A 21133-nucleotide genomic window follows, 5' to 3' on the forward strand; every position below is an offset into this window, starting at 1 on the left:
AGCGAGAATGCTCGGTGCTACCTCAGAGCTCTGGGCTGCCCTGCACAGTGTCCCATCTCAGGTCATGACCACCCCGATGCTTCAGAGGACAGAAGTAAAAAAAAACCCTTCCACTGGAGAAAAAATCCCCAGTTAAGCTTCTTTTGGAGTAAGAGACCTAAAACAATAGGAGCCACCAGCCAAAACACAGGCCGAACACAAGGCCAGTCAGCACCTGAGCTATGTGGGCAGAGGGCTTTCACTGAGGCTGAATGCAAACACATAGAGTACTGTTTTGGTGGAGCTCTCTGTGTGTGAGATCAAATGCAGTGAAAAAGAAACAGGAAGGCAAAAGTAAGCGCCAGAGACAGCCAGAGATGCGCTTGTAGCCTAACCCTGGGTGAAAGCTAAGTGAGAGAACGTTTTGGTAGAATGCTGGCTGGAAAAAGTCTTGAAATACTGAGCAAGGAAAGTGTCTCCTGTTGTTTGATTCCTACTTTGTTCAAGGACACAGGATTTTGTGCATTCTTTGTAAATAAACAGGATTGCATCAAAGAATATCTGACTGCATCACCAATTTCTTCTCCCAGCTGAAACTGACAAGACTCCAAATTCAGCTAACCACTCAGGTCAAAGAAGATTATCCTAGTTAATCCTTACTTGGACGCTAAGTTACTCTACAAACAATCTTTCTTTTACCATGGAATGGGTTACGCTTAGAAAAAAATATCCCACTGTAAACCAGAGAAGATGTTTGACTGGGCAAATATAGAGTGTTACTGTTCCTGCACTGGTGCAGTGGCTCTCAGCTGTCATTCCCATAAGCAGGTGGTGTAAAACAATAGCTCAGCAGTCACATTTTCCAAGCTGTCTATCAGGAAGATGCAGAACCCTCCTCAGTGAGGGACTGTGAAGACTTTGAAATCCCTGCTAGTTTGTGTGTCTAGCTGAGGCAAAAGGCCACACAATGAAGATCCACTACACACACCTCCTCTTCTTTTGCTCAGGTAAGATCATTTCAACAGCTGGTTCATTTTGGTTTGGTTCATTGCTTAATGTGTTGCCTGCTGCTCTTTGTATATAACGTGAATTGTGTTAATAAAGCTTTATGAACTTGCAAGGATGACATACAAAATGAATAAAATAGTGGCTTCTAAGTGCAATGAGACCAGCTTACTCACATTTGAAGATTAAACAATTGCAGAAATATTCAGATGATTTAATCTCAGTATGCACTGAGTTCAAAAGTCGAGCTGTTTTCTCCCCTCTATGTTTGTTGCCTTTTTTTCTGCCATGTGCCATGTTTTAGCAGAGAACAAAAAAAGACTTTGAAATCTATGGGGATTTTTAGCAAATATGGCTTGAAATGCAATATACTGTAACAAACATTTTCATTTATTTGTGGGGAATACTGATAAGGAAGCTGAATTGATTGGCAGCTGCATGTGTTGTGCTGGGACCTATTAATAATTCCAATTAAACTGTCCCCTAAGAGATTAAGTATTTTGTAATCTTAAATATTTTTCACCAAATTAAAAAAAAATGGCTATATTCCTACCAAACCCTATTAGAATAGAACTGTAAGAAGGATTTTGTTAATTGGATTAATAGAAACCAGTGTAACTCTTGACCTAAATATGACTCTGGGATCATAACATACCGTCTGAAACATGACACCCAATACTGCCTTTCCTGTCAGTGGAAACAGGAGCTGTTTGTCTGCATGTAAACATCCGTGTTTTGCCATCCAAGCATCTTAATAGCAAGAGTTGTGTCATTTCAGTAAATCTGATCCATTTGGAGAAAAGTATTTCATATAGTACAAAGCAGCTAAGACCCAGGAGCAGATTGAGGCTGGATCCTCAGATTCCCAGCTCAACTGTCTTAAAGTAAATCAGTTAGAAACTAAGGCCTGGTCTACACTATGTATTTAAACTGATTTTAGCAGCATTAAACCGATTTAATACTGCACCCTTCCACAGAACGAGGCCTTTTATATCTATATAATGGGCTTTTTAAACCGGTTTCTGTACTCCTCCCCGACGAGAGGAGCAGCGCTGAAATCGGTATTATCATATCGGATTAGGGTTAGTGTGGCTGCAGATCGACGGTATTGGCCTCCGGGCGGTATCCAACAGTGCACCATTGTGACCACTCTGGACATCAATCTGAACTCGGATGCAGGGCCAGGTAGACAGAAAAGCCCGCGCAAACTTTGAATTTCATTTCCTGTTTTGCCCAGAGTGGAGCTCTGATCAGCAAGGGTGGTGATGCAGTCCCAAATCCAAAAAGAGCTCCAGCATGGATCTACAGGAGATAACTGATCTGATCACTGTTGGGGACAACAATCTGTTCTATCAGAGCTCCGTTACAGAAGACGAAATGCCAAAGCACTTTGAAAAAAAAATCTCCAGGCTATGACACAGACTCCACAGCACAGTGCTGCTGTGACAAGCGTAACGGAAAGCCAAGAATCAAATGGATGCTCATGGAGGGAAGGGGGGGCACTGAGGACTCCAGCTATCCCACAGTCCCCAGCAGTCTCCGGAAAAGTATTTGCATTCTTGGCTGAGCTCCCAATGCCTGTAGGGTCAAAACACATTGTCCGGGGTGGTTCAGGGTATATGTCGTCAATTTACTCCTCCTCCCCCCCCTACATGAAGAAAGGGAAAAAAAATCGTTTGTTGACTTTTTTTCAATGTCACCCTATGTCTACTGCATGCTGCTGGTAGACACAGTGCTGGGCAATGAACAGCAGCATCCTCTCCCCTCCCTTCCCGGTGGCAGACGGTACAGTGCAGTAGGACTGGTAGCCGTCCTCGTCATCATCAGCCCGTGAGTGCTCCTGGCTGGCCTCAGGTGAGGTCGGCCGGGGGCGCCTGGGTAAAAATAGGAATGACTCCCAGGTCATTCCCAGTAGATGGTACAGAACGGCTGGTAACTGTCCTCATCATAGCAACTGGGGCTGAGCTCCATCAGCCCCTCCCTTTCATGTGTAAAGAAAAGATTCTGTACTGCCTGGACTATCATAGCAGCGGGATGCTGGGCTCCTCTTCCCCCCCCCCCACCGTTTAATGTCCTGCCTTGGACTATCATGCAGCTGGAGGGTCTCCTCCCTTCATTTTATCTCACTAAAAAGTCAGTGTTTCTTATTCCTGCATTCTTTATTACTTCATCACACAAATGGGGGACACTGCCAATGGTAGCCCAGGAGGGTTGGGGGAGGGGAAGCAACAGGTGGGGTTGTTGCAGGGCACCCCCTTAGAATGGCATGCAGCTCATCATTTCTGCGGGATCTGACATTGGAGCAGCTGTGCTCTCTGGTTCTCTGGGTACACTGGTTCTCTAGTACACTTGCCCCATATTCTAGGCAGGACTGACTCTATTTTAGATAGCACATAAAGGAGGGAATGACTCGGGGAGTCATTCCCATTTTTGTCTTTGCGCCCCCGGCCGACCTCAGCCAGGGCACCAGGACAGCAGCAGACGGTACAGAACGACTGATAACCGTCATCTCATTGCCAATTTACAATGGCATAGACGGTACAGAATCCACTCTGGGCAAAACAAATGAAATCAAAGTTTTGCGGGCTTTTCTGTCACCTGGCCATCCACTCTGGGCAAAACAAATGAAATCAAAGTTTTGCGGGCTTTTCTGTCACCTGGCCATCGGACCTTGGACGCACACCACCGAATTAATGTGCTTAGTGTGGCCATGTGCACACGACCTTATACAATCTGTTTTACAAAACCGGTTTATGTAAAATCGGAATAATCCCGTAGTGTAGACATACCCTCAGAGTGAAATCCTGGCCCCACTGAAGTCAATTGCAATACTCCAATGGACTTCAGTGGGCCAAGATTTTGCCCTAAGAACCTATCCAAGGGTCTGAGCTCAGAAATAGGATTTTCAGAAGTGCTAACCTCTAACCTAAATCTGCTCCCGCCAGCGTCCATTCCTGTTGCTGGATGAAAAGATCACTGGGAGCAAGACAGGCAGCTCTGTGATACTGAGTACAAGGAAACGTTTTGTGCCCTTCTAACACTGCATTAGCCAGGCTGCAGTTTGGTCCCTTGTAGGTAATGGAATTTAGTTTAATACTTTCTCAACCACATGACACACCCCACCTATTTTCACAAGTGGTTTTATTATGTGCTCTCTCCCAGTGTGAAGAGAATGAACTGACTCATAAAAATACGCTGTTACTGAAAATGTCAAGTTGATAGCTGCTTCTAGAATATATGCGATATAGCAAAGGGCTTTAGCATTGTATGTTATCCCTTTCCCAGCAGGTGAGGGCTTAGGTTTCCATATTATGCAAAATGTACAAGGGCCATTTTTACATACCAACTGTTAGCTTTCTTTGTGACCTGAAGCAGATGTACACAATCACTTTCTGGAGAAAAGATGAAAGTATGTAGGAATAAGACTGCAAGATGACTGTTCCCTTGTGGCTCTCTCAAAATGACATGGGAACTCATCATGAGGGTACGAGACTGAACAAACTAATTTCTAAAGCAGATTTTTTTCTGTATGTGTCTGCTCACTGAAAGAGTGAGAGAGCAAGATATGGGAAGAGGAAATGGAATGAACATTAAATAAAGATAGTTTTAGGTCTGTCTTGTCTGAAGTCACACGAGTCTTTTAATTAAGAGGGAAAGCCTGTTTTCATTTTCCATGTGGATTTGAAATGACTGACTTGCATGCTGTTGCACTTGAAATTCAGATATAAAATAAGATGAAGCTGGATCAGTCAACAGATGTACACAGTGAGCAGATTACAGGAACATAGCATTAATGTCTTAACCACACAGCCATGCTGAGAATCACTGTCAACAACTCCCAGAATGCAAAGCTTAGGATAAGCTTACATAAATAAAATACAGCAACAAGCCACAAGGTGGCACTTTTAGCTAAACATACTAATGTTATTTGTGCATATTCTTTAAACCTCCAGTGTTATAGGCAAGGACAAGGATGTGGAGCCAAGAAAAAAGATGCAAGAAATGCCTGCCAAAGAGTCTTCAGTTTGCCTAACTACCCAAAATGCAGGGTGAGATAGGTTTTAGGAGTTCCATGAAGCCTGATTCCAACTTTGATGGTGGGAGTTCTTGATATTTGTTGGTCTCCTGGATGGAACTGTATGTGTTTTGAATGATACTTACTCTTGCAAGCAAGTATTACTCAGAATCAGAATGGGTTATCATCCCTGATGACTATTAAGCAGCCTAAGACATGGTCTGCAAATAAAAAGAAGCAATAAAATAGTAAATAAGCTTTGTTATGGTTAGATTCCCTCACTAAAATGGCACATGACCTTATATCAGTAATATTTGCAGGATATCCTTACCAAGATCGCAATATATTCTATCACTTTCTTACTGATGACATATTTGCTGTTCTGTAGCTGGGCTGATCCTGTGCTCTGAACATGAAACTCGGCTAGTTGAAGATTTATTCAAGAACTATAACAGAGTAGTGCGCCCGGTGGAAGATCATCGTGAGGCTGTTGTAGTCACAGTCGGGCTGCAGCTTATTCAGCTTATTAATGTGGTACAGTATGAAAGATGATGTTTAACTGTGTTTGTTTATATGAGCTCATCAAACATTTCTTTTGAATAAACTTTTTCCCTAAACTTCCTGTTTGTTGTTTGAAGGATGAAGTAAATCAGATTGTAACAACCAATGTACGCCTGAAACAGGTAACCTCTGAATCTCATTACTCTTGCTATTCCAAAGCAAACTATTGCCCTGCACCTAATCAGGAATGTGCTACTCTCCAGACATAAATATTACACACACAGTATTTTCTGTTATGGTTTCCTGAAGCAGCTTAGGCAGATGGCAGAGCTGACTGATGATTTCTTTATACAGTCTTAGAACCCTGAAGTTCCATTGAACAATGTGGCACTCCTGACAAAAGACACTTTGCATTTGACAAGATGTCCTTCTCTGATATTGTTTCAAACAGCAGATTTGTGTTACGGTTATTTTAGATTATTGAGGTCATCATCAAGTATTGTTTGAACATATATAAGAAGGCGGAATTGGTAGAAGGACACATTCGGTACTTTTGTGTCTATCTACATCTATCAATGGCATGACCATCAGTAGATCTTGGGAATATTAGATTTAGTTCCAGCAATACTGATAACATGTTTCGCCTGGCTAAAATTCTTTTTTAGCAATGGACAGATGTCAACCTAAAATGGAATCCAGAAGAATATGGTGGGTTGAAAAAAATTCGTATCTCATCTGAGATAATCTGGCGCCCTGATCTTGTTCTTTATAACAAGTAAGTAGTGCTAATAGTATAAAAACTCTGCACAGAGCCTCATATAACTAAAAATTACAGAGTCTGAAGTAGAAGAAGGGGCCCAATGATCAACCTGGTGTTTTTTCAATACCTATTTGAACACTTCATATGTGTCTGATGCTCATCTCATCTAGTCATTCATTTGGATTAGTAAATGGGAAAGATTGTGAGAGAGAGAGAACATCTAAAACAGGGTCTGAGACAGTTATAGCAAGTCCAGTGCAGGACAGAAAACCTGTCTATCCTTAGAAGATCAAGACCAAATTCTTGGCACTCACCCCTCCTTATAACCTAGTGACAGGGGAGTTACACACTGGTACTTCAGGTCCGAATTTGATCCATAGGTTTTATATTCAATGAACCAAATTCTCCACCCAGTTACCTCAGAGCAACCCCTTTACCAAGTATATACCCTTTCCAAGTCTCCTTCAGATAGATACTGTATTATATGTATGTCAGTTATGCTGTCCATGTCACTGTTAATTTCCTCTTTCTTTTGCAGTGCAGATGGTGAATTTGCTATTGATCAATTCACCAAAGTTCTTTTAGAACATACAGGCAAGATCACGTGGACGCCACCAGCAATTTTTAAAAGTTACTGTGAAATTATAGTCACACACTTTCCATTTGACCAGCAGAACTGCAGTATGAAGTTGGGCACTTGGACGTATGATGGTACAGTGGTTGTTATAAATCCGGTATGAAACAACTCTTTAAATGAGAGTACCAATAGACACTGAATATTTTAACCTGAATTCTTTTTTCCCATGCCTTATTTATTTATTTATTTGTTTGTTTTATTTTAAGTCTCAGGTTTAAATGTCAATTGTAAACTGCTCTGATTGAAAAATAAACAGGTACTGAATTACTGAAATTATTAATGACTGATGCCAAAATATAGAGTGTACTACCAGCAGTATTCAGCGCTACAGGTTTCCTACAGCTATTCTGCACACATTTAGTGCATAGACTTCATGGTCAACAGCTTGGCTAAAACTTAGCCTCAAATTGGCTCAGCTCCATTGACTTCAGTACAGTTATGGCAACTCTTTGTTAGCTGTCATAGTATTAGGGCTTAGTATTAGGATACAGCCACTAGACTGCACATGTATTAGTAGAGGGTTGACATTCTCACTCCTGGAATAAAGAGTATGTTAGTCATATACATTGTCTGTCTCTCTCTCTCCCTCTCTCGTTTTCTATGACCTTCACCAGTGTGGCAGCCAAGTGCCATCTCTAGATCCACTTTATAACCACCCTCTATAACTACCCTCTTGGGTTTTAAAATTCTGTGCCAACTTGCTTCACTGACTTCCTAACTGCCTACTCTCCAGCCAATTATCTCCACGTCTTCTCTTTGATCCTTTTCAGTCTCCCTGCTTGTTTATTTCTAGAGGTTGATTTTTACCTGTGATTTCCTACCTGTCCCACTTGGAACCACTTCCTTTCTCTTTAGATATTTCAGTGAAGACTCCCTTTTCTCTTTAACTTAATTGTAGTTGATTCTTTCTGTAAAGCATTTCATTGAAATGTGTGTAAAAGGCACAATATTAAAATAAAAGTAACAAAGAAAGGAAGACCTGGTTGGTTGGTTGGTTTGCTTACAAAGCCAGAAGCACAGGATTATATTGAGGTTGGTTTCACTAGGAATCAATGCCAAGTTTTAATTTATTGGTCAGTAGCTCTAATACTGAGATTTACTATTTATCCTGTCAGGAGAGTGATCGCCCAGATATGAGCAACTTTATGGAGAGCGGCGAGTGGGTGATGAAAGATTACCGGAGCTGGAAGCACTTTGTTTACTATGCCTGTTGCCCTGACACCCCATATCTGGATATTACCTACCACTTCCTCATGCAGCGCTTGCCTCTCTACTTCATTGTCAATGTCATCATTCCCTGTCTGCTCTTCTCATTTTTAACTGGGTTAGTGTTTTATCTGCCCACCGATTCAGGTACGTGCGTTTATCACGTTACTGTAATAAGCTTCTGATTCTCAAAGGAAAGAGCAATAACTAACAATTAAGTGAATGGGACCTGTCAGGATCAGGCCCTAAAGTGATGGACGCTATAAATCTAGCTGAGGAACAGTTTAAACTCTAAAACTGCTATTACGTAGTCCTGACTCAGCTCCCTTGGAAATCAGTGGTAAATCATCCATTCAGTTTTACTGGGAGCAAGGTTCAGCTGATTGGTTTTGTGTCTTTGAAATTAATATATTGAATATGTTAATAAACAGTCAAATGGTGACACTGGAAACCCTGATATAGCATGTTTGAGTTAGGGGAGTTAGTTAAAGTTAGTTTGTTTCACTCATTAGCTTCTCTGATGGCACGAATAAATATATTAAGCAACTCTGGTCTCTTTCTGGCCTGTTGTGTGCTCTCTAATCTGAGCAAAGCACCTGTTCATTGCAATCATTTCTGGTGCTTAATTTGTTTTTAATCCATGCCAGGATTTTGCCCCATATCTTTGGCTGTTTTTTTCCTTCAATTTCCTCTTATGACGAGTCTTAGTAGCTTTTTTTTGAAAAAAAACCAACAACATGCCACTGGACTGAACAGAACAAAGTGAAAGTTCATTGTGTTTTGTGGTTCAGTTTTGTCACCCTTAGTGCTGAATAGCATTGCCAATCCTTCAGGATTGTCCTGGAGTCTCCAGGAATTAAAGATTAATCTTTAATTAAAGATTATGTCATGTGATGAAACCTCCAGGAATACGTCCAACCTTAGTCCTAAAGGAAGTCTCAAATACTACCTGAGCTCTAAGGCCATGTACTCTCTTGTGCATTCAATCAGCCCACGGTGAGGCTGCCATTTATCCAGAGCAAAAAACAAAGCCACCCAAAGGAGCAAGCCCTGATTAGAGGCTGGGTTTACTCACTTAACTCCTGCAGCACATACTCATGCTCATAGCAAGTGGGTTGTCAGTGCCTTCGGCCTGTCCCCAGTCCCAGTTGTGTCCTGGAAAACTCCAGCTTGATGCTGGGGGGGCGTTGATCCTAATTTGGTTCCTCCACAGTGGCACAAGAACATGAATGACCAGCCAGGTTTGCTGCTTCTTGTAATGCAGAGAGATAAAAGTAGTCCAGATGTATAGGTATACATTCAAATATCAATAACGTACCAGGAACCAATCACCCATGAGATCACGCTCTACTTCTCTCCCTAATTAACACCCTCTGCACTGTATCACATTAATGGCAGTGTTGTTGTTTTGTTCTGCATGGCAGGTGAGAAGATGACTTTGAGCATTTCTGTTTTGCTGTCTTTGACTGTGTTCCTTCTGGTCATTGTGGAGCTGATTCCTTCTACTTCAAGTGCAGTGCCCTTGATAGGCAAATACATGTTATTTACCATGGTGTTTGTCATAGCGTCAATCATCATTACCGTCATTGTAATCAACACCCACCATCGCTCCCCAAGTACCCATATTATGCCACAGTGGGTGAGGAAGGTGAGGAAGGTTATTTGTGAATTTCTCTGCTTGAGCAGGGCCTTAAATATTTCACTCTGAGGTTTATGCAATAAAAATCTCAAGGTGTTGGGGGGAATTTTCCAATCCAGATAAATCTCAGGGCTCTCTGGCTAGGCAGCAAACTCACTCCTTTAAGTACCAAAATTGCCTGTTGTTGGGTAGACTACCAGAGAGAAAACCCAACACCTGGGAGGCAGATGAGACAAAACCAAGTGGCAGCTGTGGACACACAGAAGGAATTCGGTAGGTTGCTTATATAGCTTTTTATGGGAACCAACAGATTATTAGGCTGCATGACTCCTGGCCCAGCCAGTGGGCAACTCCATCAACCAGCTGCCTGCCCAAGTGTTCATTGTGGATCCACAGAGTGGAGCTCAACTGGATCTCCCATGACAACTCCTCAGCCCATTCCCTACTCTCCTATGAAACAGCATTACTCCAAAGTTATTGGGAAGGGAGGGAAATCTCCCTCTCCAGCTTAAATGATGGTCACCAGACCTTACCAAGACTCATGGCAGAGTTGTGGGTATGTCACCACCTGGGGAACCCAGACCATCCATGGCCACTCCTGCTAGTCTTTCCATCACACAGCTTGTATGAACTGGCATTAAACTATGTAGGCCAGACCTACCACATACAGACATATACGTTTAAAACTGCTCCTGTCTTGCAGTGGAAATTCTTTTTTTTTATGGAACTTTTACAAATATTCTATCAAATCCCTGCAAGGGTTAGGGAATTTTAAAAGGCCAAGTCTATCCATGCTGTGTGATCAGGAAGAAAAACCTCCACCGATTTAAAGAAGGTCGTGAAAATGTGTGTGTGTGTAAGTGAAACAACAGGATAGCCGACAAGAAAACTGGACAAGCAAAAGCAGGCCAAAGGGATTTCTCTGCAACACTTCTAGACACTGTGGGTCAGATCCTCATTTGGTGTGTCTCAGAATAGCTCTACCGAAGTCAGTCGGGTTACGCCAGTTGAGGTTCTGGTCCTGGGTGTTATACTCCAGTTATGTTTGGATCCTGTTAAATCAGTATACATTTTATATGGCAGCAAGAAATTGTTTCCTGAAAATGTGTGAGAGCCTTGTGTATGATTCAGTAAGCCCCAGGCATCAGATTTATACAAGTAAAGTGTGACTAAGGCTTGTGCAGTGACATACTTCCAAATGGAATTTCTAGCAAATCCTGTACGGGAGCTTATTTGGTAGTTACAAAAGTTGCACCTGCTTTTGTTTGTTGTAATGTCACATCAGTAAGACAATCTCCCTAAACTCATACAATTTATTTTTTCAGATCTTTATTGACACAGTCCCAAATGTTATGTTTTTTTCAACAATGAAACGACCATCCAGGGATAAACAAGAAAAAAGGATTTTTACAGAAGACATTGATATTTCGGAAATCTCTGGAAAACCATGTCCTGCTGCCATCAACTTCCACTCCCCACTTACCAAAAACCCAGATGTGAAAAGTGCTATAGAGGGAATCAAATACATTGCTGAAACGATGAAATCAGACCAAGAATCCAGTAATGTAAGGCATTTTTTATGTGTGATTCATCCCTCGCTTTTAAAATAAGACACTTTATTTTCTGGGAATAATAAATCTTTCCGTTTCTCACAAATACACCCCAAATATAGTTTCTGCTGTATCAAAGAGCCTTGTTCTTCCCTTGATGCAATGTGTAAAGAATGATAACTAAAAGTTACAGATTACAATTGAGTCTTTGAAAAAAGTTATACGCTAAGATTTTCCAAGTGTAGTATATGAACTCAGAGAGGAGTGAGCACGGGTAGTTAGAATAGTCTCAAGGAAATTAACAATATTCCAAAACAGATTCCTAATGCAGGACATTTTCCTAATATAATAGGCAGTTTGCAGTACACTCAAAGCTGGGAAATAAACCTTAACAAAACTCCATGCTAACAGAAACATTTTTATTTCACCTCTTCAGATCTTAAATGTGATCTGCAAATGTTATTCCAATCGTGATAAACCTTGATTTTGTGGATTCAATGCTCCAAATAATTCCTATAGGAGGGGCACATAATAAGCATCTTTTTGAACACTCTGGCCTTTTTTACTGTACCACCCAAATGAAGGCATTTCCCAGGAAAAGCTAGCTTTGCCCCTCTTCTGTGCTAAAACCCTTATTTATAACCCCTGGTTATATACTTCTGTCCTGAGTTGTTTCTAATATTTGGTGGTTAACTTTAATAACTAATACAGCACTTATCGTTTTGAAGGCTCCCAGAGACTTCTCAATTATATACAAAGAGCACCATTGAGATGCAGATGTTTTTGGATGGGTGGCAGCAGCTTCTTGAGCTTGGGGCTTGTTGGTGAGAGAATTATTTTGGGCACCTCCAATTTAACTAATTCATTTTGGGCCACAATATGAAAAAAAGTGTAAAATTCTCCCCTGAATGTTTGACTGCAACGGAAATGCTGGCTCAGATGAGATAGTTAGAGGTTCAGTCAAATATTCCAGTTTGTATCCGAGTTCATTTTGTGGGTGAAAACTGCACCTGAAAAAAGAAAGGCCTGACCTCAGCTCTTCTGAAGATTTGCATCTCATTTGTAAAGGAGGCTCTTTGAGTCACTGGCAGCCTCTTAAAGTGAAGCTCAGCTGTCTGTGTGACCTGTGCATCATTTCTAACATTTACAAAAGGTTTCCAAAGGCAAATTGCAAAACTAAGCTGGGGGTTGTAGCCATTCTGGCGAAATGTAGCACTTATGAAGTACTTGAAAATAGTAAATGATTATCACAGCCCCAGTGAGAACTAGTTAAATCTAAGAGTCAGTTTTACAGATGGGGAAACTCAGGCAGAAAGGCTGGAAAAGCCTTAGGTTACAGAGAGTCATTGTCACAGGCAGGCTTAGACTAATTCCTATGTGCCCAATCCCATGCTTGGCACACTACTCTGTGCTCACTCACACTGCTTGTCTCCCCACAGACATTGCTTAGCAAAAGAGCCAGTTCAGAACAACTATCTTGGAGGTCCTTGTACAGGCAAAGCCAGCTCAGGCACCATTGTCCCCTAAAACTCTGAACTGAGTTTGGCTCCCCACAAAAATCCAGGGGTCTATCGAAAAGGGTGTTGTGTCCTGAAGGTTGCTGGGTGGACAAAATAGGAACCATGAATAACCTAAAACCTTTAGGGAAAATGGTGACTGGTTTTGAACACTCACGACTGGCATATACTTACTTTTAAGGCTCACTTTGCAGTCTAAAGGGTACTCAGATTGAGTTTCAAAAGAGCCTAAGAGATTTAGGAGTACACGTTCCATTAAAAGCCAATTGGAAGGCACTTTGAAAATCTTCTTTATTTAAATTAAAACCTAGGCTTCAACAAGCAACAAGCGTTGATATTTATAAGTCCCCAAAATGTGGCCAAATGTTTCTAGTGCTCTGAAATGCCCACTTTGGCAGCTGTCAGCACACTGCACAGTAGTGTGTGGGAAGGGGGTGGGTGTTCAAGAGTCTTGGCCGGAAACACCACAGCAAATCTCTGCTCTTACGAAATGAGCAATATGATCTTTTAACCACTGTAGAACACACACAGAATCTCTGTTCTTAAGGCTCCCGTGAAAAGGAAGTTTGAATCATCGCTTAATTTGAACTTGTGGGTCCGGGTAGCGTAGGCATTTCAGACCACTTGTCACTTCAAAGTGAGTATTTTTCCATAATAACATTAGAAGCCAGAGAGACGCTTTCCTTTGCACAAATCAGTAATTACCCACACTTCCATATGCTGCCTTGTGAGGAATATAGCTCTCAGGAGGTTCTAACTGTCTCCTCTTTCTTTCATACCCAGGCTGCAGAAGAATGGAAGTTTGTTGCAATGGTAATTGATCACCTTCTCCTTGGTATCTTCATGTTTGTTTGCATTACTGGAACATTGGCCGTGTTTGCTGGTCGTCTTATTGAATTAAATCAAGAAGGATGAACATTAAATCTAAAACGTGTACTACCCCTGGCCAGGGGTAGCACATCTTTATTTACTTCTTGGCTTTTATTGAATACAATTCATTGTTCTACCTGTTGTGTTCTTCCCCGCTGTCTGAAGGTTGCACAGCTGAGAATCACTTCCCATGGGGAACAAATAAAGGAAAAATTAAAATGATGTTTTCCACACTTGGCATTTCTGAGCCACCTTCTAGTGATGTCTCTTTTGTCAAAAGAAAAGGATCTGTGCCACTGACCACATGAAAATGGCTGTAAACCAGGTTCTGACCCATTTTAATAATGTATAAATAGAAGGTTTAACTTTGAAACATATTACGGGCCAGATTGTGGGGCCAGCTGCAGCCCATGTCAATAAGGTATAACTAATGACAGGATTCTTCACTTCATGCTTTATCTATGCTTTAGATCAGTATCTAAACTTAGCTTTCAAGCCGGCTTTAAATCTCTGATGTGTGGTTTCTGTATTGGCCATGTCACAAATGACCCATCCATTAGCAAGAGACGAGCCAACAGCAGAGGGCTTTAAAATTCCATTGTGATTTTCAACTACAGGTGACTGTGAAAAGTGCTTCTGCCCATGGAAACTCTGCTTGGCTCAGCAAGAAGGGGGCAACTTTCCTTTCAGGTGTTGTAGCTGGAATCCAGCTCAGTACAGGTGATCCACACAAGAACTCCTTGCTGCCAAGTCCTCAAGGAGACACGTGCAGGAAGTTTCACAGGTAGAGCAACTGTGCAGAGGGAATGTGTACTAAGTGTTCATAGAGCAGGTCTCTGTGCCTGTCCCAAATAGCCTGTACAAAGGGAAGCTGTTGGAAGCAGGCCAGGAGCCAGATCAGTGTTTAAAGTGGTAATTCTAAACCCCTCATGGGGTGGCAGCAGGCTGTGGCCACTTTTGGCTGAAATAATGGATGTGGTGAGACTGGTCATGGGCAGGTGTCATGGATTTGCCCCACCACAGAGTTTCCTGAGAGATTAGATGGAGTAAGACCTATTCCTTGGTCCCACATCTCCTGTCCCCCTGCATGATCACTCCCCTCTTCCAACCTCAGCATTCTTTCTAAGGGTGTATCTCTACTGCAAGCTGGGGGTGTGATTCCCAGCTCAAGGCAACATACCCGCACTACCACTGATTGACCGAATATATTAAAAATACAGTGTAGCTGGAGCAGTGGGAGGGAAGTATGTACCTGTCCAAGGCCACGGGCACATACTCAAGGTGGGTAGCCCCTCCTACCAAATGTACTGCTATGGCTATGTGCTGCTTTTAGCACACTATCTCAGTCAGTGCTAGCATATATTTCCTCTATCTGAGAATCACCCTCCCAGCTCCAAGTATCAACATACTCCAAGATGTAGTCATGTTGAGGGGTAACTTACGTGAATTTAGCCTCTTTGTGTCTGTGATTTCTCCAGTTAATTCTTGGCCTGTAGATTGTTCCCCATATTCAAAATGCCAGCTGTGTTGACAAACACACAGGTAACATGGAATTGTTTCTGTTCCTTTACTGAACGAGAGCCCTTCTTAGAAGCAGATTGTGGATACTCGTTTTTCTGAAATCAAAATTTGCTCTTTATGAATATGCTCTTATGTTGGCCTAAAATGTTGTACCATTCCTGCCTTCAATACGTTAACTGGGATGTAATCTGAAAACTAACACAAAAGGAGCGTGCGCACAGGGGAAGGAAATCCAGTTTCTTTTTTGATCAGATAGTCACAGCATGTGTTTTGATGTTTCCACCCAGCTGTGTTACTGAAATCAGAAGTCAGAACAATACTGCACCACAGAGAATGGGTGCAGGTTAGCCCAGGGCACTGGGCTACAGAACCTCTCAGCTTTAGGTCACTGGTTGAAATCTAGACCAATTGAGTAGTAACTTATTCATTACCATATGGTGGCTGTTGTTTGGCCTGTGTACAGGCCCGGCTTTGTAATTTGAGGGGTGAGCATGCTCCTGGGAGGGAATCAGGTCATAATTTTGCTTTCCTTTGTCATTCTGGTGCCAAAAAAGGAGATAGGGCCAGCCAGTGAATTGCAGAGCTGCAGCAGGATGTCAAGGTGCCATGCAGCCTCCTTTTTTAACTCATGCTTAATGCCAGCATTGTATTCTTATGAAATGTTATTCTCCATTAAATATGTTTTCTAAGGTAAAAACACGCAAGCCAGCAGTTTACAAAGTTAATGTTAAAGAAGCAAGGCATGTGTGTGATGTACTGCTATCACCAATGCTGTCGTTATTGGTCATTTGTTCAAGGCTTGTGCTATGGGTAAAACCTTGGACTGAATTATCATTCTACCCTGGTTCCTACTAGGTCAGGAATAAGGCAAATTGGCATGGGAGCATGGGGACTTGCTTTGCCACTATACTGATTGTACTTGGTCTATGGATAGACAGAGGACTCAGTCTCCAGTGCTCTCAAGCTCTAGATTCAGTGAGGAGCATGTCACATTAGACTGCTCTATATCTCTATATACATCCTGAAGATGTTTCTTTGTAAAATATATCTCAGAGGAGACTTTAATATAACATTAAGTGACAAAATGGTGAAATAAAAATACACCATTTTGAATAACAATGATAAACCAGAGCAAATGTGCTATTACTTAGATAAGTTAGACAGCAGCTCCGCCCTGTGGTAAGGTGGAGTACTGCTGCTTTTGTGAGTGTGAGCCGTTTCTGAAATATTTGCTATTGTGGGGATTTTTTTAGTCAGCATTGAACTAATGTAGGTAACACACATATGTTAATTAGTTTTCCAGTATTAGGCTTGAAATTCTCCCTTTGCAGCCTATTTTTCCTGAATCGTGACTAGAAATGAAGGGGAAAGGATTGAAATTAATTACTACTCATTCAAGATAGCAGGCAAGTAGTATTGCTGTCTTAATGGTGCTGAGGAATTTGCTGCAACTTCAACAAAACAACTTTGAAAGTACTATTGTTCCTCGAGAATTATATTGTGTGTTTGCATGGTATAGACATTTGCAATATACTATGGACTAAATTCTTCCCTGTTTTAATATGGTGGAAACTCAACTTGAATGGGGAGGGCGAGGTTTGGGGATGGGGATGTGAGCGGAGGAGGCTGGTGTGCAGAGGGAGCTTGGGCTATGGCTGTAGGGGGGTGGGGGAAGAGAAAGGGGTAAGTACGCACCTTGACCTTGGAGATGCACAGCAGGCTTGGAAGAAGCACACTCAGGGCACCTGCAGCAGTATGGTGTTCACATGCCCTGTCCCAGGCACCCAAAGTGACGGCCCATCGAGCTCCCTGCTCCCCATGCTGGCTGCTTCTTTTATACAACTAGCAGAGGCTTCTGCCCTGGAGGGGAAGCAGCCTTCCCCCATTCCCAAAATGACTCAGCTCACCCTAGCTGTCCCTTCCAAGCCCAGCCCAGCTGCACCCCCACCTCCAGGGACTACCTCTCCCTGGCAGTGAGCAGGCTGGGCCAGAGGAAGAGCAGTACCCAGGCTACCCTGTCTTGTGCCCTCCCAAGTACAGAGGAAATATTGTGTGGGCAGAAACACAGATCATCCCCCACAATGTTTCCTTCACTAGCCCCCACTGTCCACTTGGTTCTGCTGCCCCAGTGCCAAATTATATATGCTCAGCGCTTTCTGGCGGACGGTTGTTTTGGGGAGCTACAGCCCCAAAACACAACTAAATAAGTTCGCTGTCTGGACTACAGTCCTGCTATTTGCAATACTCCACCAAGTGTTTTCACTACCTGCTTTCCCCTATTGAAATTATTTGAGAAGGAAGGGAAACTCCCAAGTCACATCTTGCCATTCTCCGGTACCATTGAGTCTCTTAGCCCTATAAACCACCACTGAGAGTTAAGTGTCAAGGTGGGGTCTCTGGTGGCGTGCTAATAGGGCTAGCTTTTTTCTGACCTCACTGTGGTCTCTGACTATGTCTTCACAGGCCTCAGGCCTTGTGCCTTCACCTGTCCTCAGGGTAAAGTACACAGGGTACTGTAGTCGAGCAGCCAGTCTATCTAGTCCAGTGCTTATCCAGCAGGTCTGACTAGATTGGGTACCCTCAGCATTCTTCCCTTCGCAAGCTTGTGACCAGCAGTGAAAACAGTGACCCGACAACTTTCTTAAAACATTGTTTGTTCTTAGCAGTAGGAACAAAGCATTAAACCTAAGAAAAGGAGGATTTTAAAATAGCAAAAGTTCTACACATCTATCTGACCTTGAATCAAGCCATCCTCTTGATGGGAAGCCGACATGTCTAACTTCTCCCAGACTCTCCCACAGCAGGCTGTAGGGTCTCAGTCTAAAAAGGCTGGTTCTAGCTTTGAGGGAGTGTGTGTCTCTTTAAACCCTTCTGAGTCTTTTAACCCCTTCTCAGAGACTGATTTATTCCTGGGGGAAGCCTGTCTGGCAAACCAGCAGGAGGTTGTGCCAGAGCAAATGGCTTTTGCATTGTCTCTCAAATGTGTGCTGATAAATGTACATCAGGGTCCACCTCCCCCTTCCTGGGTGCATTTCCTGACAATCCTGTTACTGAATTACCACAATATGTGCATGCAGCAAACATCACAAGGACCCCACACAATATTCATAAATTATGACCAGCAGTGCCAAATCATCACAGCTGGTATTAGTAATTCCACATCCTCCCTTGGTGGCTTTTACCACTGCCCAAGGGTTTGCTTCTGTTGGCAGATGCAGGACACAGAGCTCAGATCATAGTGACAGACTAACCCAGGGTAGGGTGTGGCAATGCAAAGCTACCACAGCCAACTAGACCTGTCTCAGAAGTGAGCAGTGCTAGTCATTGGATACACACCTCTTGGGGGAATCTATTCTTTTTCCACTTTAGATTAAATCCCTTCTCCTAACTCTAACCAAAGAAGGGGGCACCTCAATTCTCTTAAGATGTGCCTTGGTAGGAATGATTTATATTTTGTTCCCCCAAAAGTCTCTAGAGGATATTGAGGCTATAGAAAAGTGTCCAGTTTGTGCCACCCAGAGGCAGATTGGGCTGGAGACCCTCTAACAATGGGTTTCATCTCTAAGGAAATTGGTTTGAAAATATTTGGTGCAATCTGGTCTTTCCTAAAGGCATGATATTTGCTCTTCTATTTTTAGGTCATCCTTGGCAGGGATGAGTGAGCTGTATCCGGAGAAGGAGTGAATCCCATCAGAGGCAGGGAAATCAGCTGATCAGCCCTTCCTGGCTAGCAGAATTTTAACACTGAACTCAAATCGTGACAGACAGCTCAGTTCTTCAGAGTGGATTTTACCTGGGCCTTTTGGTTTGAATATTCATTGTCTTCTATAATCTCACCCTTCCTGATTTACCTTAAGTACTGTTACATCAAGCCCTTTGACATTAGTATCTGTAGCCCAAAACAAAGTACTGTGCTATCTGTTCTATCTCCCCACCCTCTTCCTTAAAGTCAGTTCTACTCTGAACAGTGTGCCTGTAAAAACAGCTTTGGGGAGGTTGAATATATTGTCTCAGTCACTTCAGATCTAACCTGCTCTGTTTACATGTAATGAGAGGTCTACAGATGATTTCTAATGCCCAACCCTGCAAGCTTTACCTGGAATCTTAACGCTTAACTCTCTTCTTGCTAACTGGTGTATCATCCGCAGTAAGAGATGCTGCCCTGGGTTCCACCTGTACAACCTCATTTTCTTCAGATTCTGCCATCAAATGAATTGTGCAACTTTATGGCCTTCAATAGGCAGAATTTGGTCCTGCCAACTTTGAATGTAATACTATGCTATTGTTCTGCAAGAATTATATTGCGTGTTTGCATTTTATAGACATCTGCAATATGCTATGGACTAAATTCATCCCTCCACTCATTGCTGTTTCCTCTGCATTAACATTAAGAGTAAAAAGTTGTGAAAGTCTAATGTTGGTGCTAAAGTGAACAGTGGTTTGAATGATTGCACATGTCCATCCACTGTAGGTGTGTGCATGCCTCAGCTGTATCCATCGGGACAGTGTGAGCACCTGCTGGTGCCTTGTACCACTGCATGTAGATATAAAGGGCTGCACTGCCGCCACCCCCCTCAGTTCTTTCCTACTGCTAGTAAGGGTTGTTGAAGTCCCGATCTTTGTATCTGCAAGTCTTCCCTCTTTTAGTGTATATAGTACCTGTGGGATTCATTTTTAGTCTAGTGTGTTTGTACATATTTAAATATAAGAATAAGTTTAGCACAGTTATTTTCTAGAGTAGGGTTCCCGGTTCCCAGTTGGGTACCAGGCTCAGTACCGGACCAATGCCTTCAAGGCCTGTCACTCATGTAAAAGTCTCTGCCAATAAGCAATCCACCTTCCCAGCTGCCATAAGTGTCTGGGAGAGGCCAACATCACATTTACTGAGCGTTCAAACCCTGAGCAGAAAAGGAACAGGGCTGCCAGACTCCAGCACCTGCTTCTGGAGTCTGTGCTTTGCCCACTATTGGCACCTCCCCACTTGGAATGGGTACCAAGCACCTCCGAGTCAGTGAGGAGTGCTCCCCCTGATCTGACTTAGTACAGAGGCAGATCTTCACCACCAGGACCTACCGAGAGACAACATAAGTCTCCCACAGACTCGGTACTGGGGCCTTTGAAGACTACAATAAAGGCATCAAGCATAGGCAAAGACTTGGCCGTGGCCCAAACAAGAGGCACCACCAGACACACTCTGTAAGCCAGCAAGGATTGCTGACTGGAGCCTAGGGTGTACAGGTGGGCTCCGTTCCAAAGAGTTCCATCTAGAGGGAAGCCAGTGATGATCTTGCTTGTACCCCATATCCAGGCTCTGAGCCAGTCTCCCTGGTACAAAAGGGCCATCTTCACCGTGGTCTGAGGAAGCAGACTGCTCATCAGACTCTGAGGCTGGATGATATGTATCCTGACCTAGCATGCCCAGCAGCCCAACAGGGTGCCAGCCCATTGCCTCCCGCTGCTAAAAGGTGGAGAGAAGATATTATGTCCCTTCACAAGGATTTGAGCACTTCTATCACCACTCTCCTCCAGGCTCCCAGGTAGTCATTGCTGCTAATGAAAAAAAGAGACAGGGGTACCAGGTCTCTAACCCCAAAAGAAAAAAGCAAAAAAAAGCAGACTTGTTTGGCAGGAAGGTTTATTCCACAGGAAGTTTACAGCTTGAGATCATGAACCTGAGGATATATACACTAATGGCAAAAAGAAAATTGTTCTACATATAGCAGTCCCAGCAGTTTCAGCCATTCCTGCTGCATACCCTGAACTTGCCCAAAAACAGGAGTAGAAGTTACAAGAGTGTCATCCTCCTCTCCTGCAGCTGTCAGTTTTTCTAGGCAAACTGGGTCCTTCAAACTAGCATTTTGACCTGTTGGTTGAGCAGTTTGCCACTCACCAAAGTACCATCTTACCCACTCCAATTTTTGCCAACTGCCTAT

At 42.9% G+C, this 21133-nt stretch overlaps 1 protein-coding gene across 2 annotated transcripts; it reads left to right on the forward strand.

The window, feature by feature from the left end:
• Positions 1-830: 830 nt before the first annotated feature.
• Positions 831-13901, forward strand: CHRNA1 (cholinergic receptor nicotinic alpha 1 subunit). 2 transcript variants are annotated; one of them, XM_032784545.1, is made up of 10 exons: positions 831-986; positions 4938-5033; positions 5388-5533; positions 5638-5682; positions 6166-6275; positions 6799-6994; positions 8013-8250; positions 9528-9751; positions 11068-11307; positions 13593-13901. In XM_032784545.1, the coding sequence occupies exons 2-10, from the start codon at positions 5027-5029 to the stop codon at positions 13722-13724; spliced, it is 1338 nt and encodes a 445-aa protein (XP_032640436.1). In that variant the 5' UTR covers positions 831-986; positions 4938-5026; the 3' UTR covers positions 13725-13901. The 2 variants fall into 2 exon arrangements, with proteins under 2 accessions (XP_032640436.1, XP_032640435.1); XM_032784544.1 differs by lacking the exon at positions 4938-5033.
• The last annotated feature ends 7232 nt before the right edge of the window (positions 13902-21133 follow it).

The sequence above is a fragment of the Chelonoidis abingdonii genome, chromosome 10 (genome assembly GCF_003597395.2).
Source record: "Chelonoidis abingdonii isolate Lonesome George chromosome 10, CheloAbing_2.0, whole genome shotgun sequence".
Lineage (NCBI taxonomy): Eukaryota > Metazoa > Chordata > Testudines > Testudinidae > Chelonoidis > Chelonoidis abingdonii.

Coding starts and splice junctions, on each gene's coding strand:
- CHRNA1 (XM_032784544.1), top strand. CDS start 947: ATGAAGATCCACTACACACACCTCCTCTTCTTTTGCTCAG. Junction 5,534..5,637: donor TTATTCAGCTTATTAATGTG/GTACAGTATGAA, acceptor TGTTGTTTGAAG/GATGAAGTAAATCAGATTGT. Junction 9,752..11,067: donor TGCCACAGTGGGTGAGGAAG/GTGAGGAAGGTT, acceptor TTATTTTTTCAG/ATCTTTATTGACACAGTCCC.